The sequence below is a fragment of the Myotis davidii genome, unplaced genomic scaffold (assembly GCF_000327345.1).
Source record: "Myotis davidii unplaced genomic scaffold, ASM32734v1 scaffold2091, whole genome shotgun sequence".
Classification (NCBI taxonomy): Eukaryota; Metazoa; Chordata; class Mammalia; order Chiroptera; family Vespertilionidae; genus Myotis; species Myotis davidii.
The window spans coordinates 254,709-255,326 of record NW_006282603.1 but is presented as its reverse complement, the minus strand read 5'-3'; the positions used below and the strand labels follow the sequence as shown (position 1 = coordinate 255,326).

The following is a 618-nucleotide window of genomic DNA, read 5'->3' as shown; positions in this document are numbered from 1 at the left end:
CAGCCCCGGCAGCCTGGCTGGACCGGCTGCAGGCCCTGCCCCCGTACGCGGCGGCCAGCCCCCAGCCCTGCGAGATGCAGAGGACCTACTTCCCCATGACCCTGGACAGCGAGCCCGTCTCCGATCAGGACTCGCTGCCCGGGCCCCCCGACGTCAAGGGGACCTTCGTCGCCCACGTCGACGACGACGGGCCCTTTGGGGTCCGGTCCTGCGTCCAGAAAAGGAGCATCTTCAAGGAGGACTTTCACAACCTGCTGCCCGTGTCCCCCGGCTTGGTCGGCCCCGCAAGCCAGGCTGAGGGGGAGCACGGGGACCCCCAGAGCCGGAAGGAGCCCCCCAAAACCCCCTTCTTCAATCACAGCTTCGACATGCCCTACAACGGCCGGTACCTGAACGCCGGGTACTCCCCGGTCCCCGACAAGAGGCGGTCCAAGCACGAGAGCCTGGACGACCTGCAGGCGTCCACGTATTTCGGGCCCACTCCCGTGATGGGGACCCCAGAGGCCAAGCGCTGCCCGGGGGGGAGGCCGGGCAAGCAGACCCCCTGGCCGGCCAAGAGCTGGAGCCTGAACACGGAAGAGGTCCCCGACTTCGAACGGTCCTTTTTCCACGGGAACC

General features: G+C 68.4%; 1 protein-coding gene across 1 annotated transcript in view; it reads left to right on the top strand.

The window, feature by feature from the left end:
* Positions 1 to 618, top strand: part of KIAA1024 (KIAA1024 ortholog) — an 11,160-nt gene that overhangs the window by 459 nt on the left and 10,083 nt on the right. The window contains exon 2 of the mRNA XM_015560572.1: positions 4 to 616. Within this exon, the coding sequence (XP_015416058.1) occupies positions 4 to 616 (613 nt within the window). The remainder of the gene's footprint in view (positions 1 to 3; positions 617 to 618) is intronic.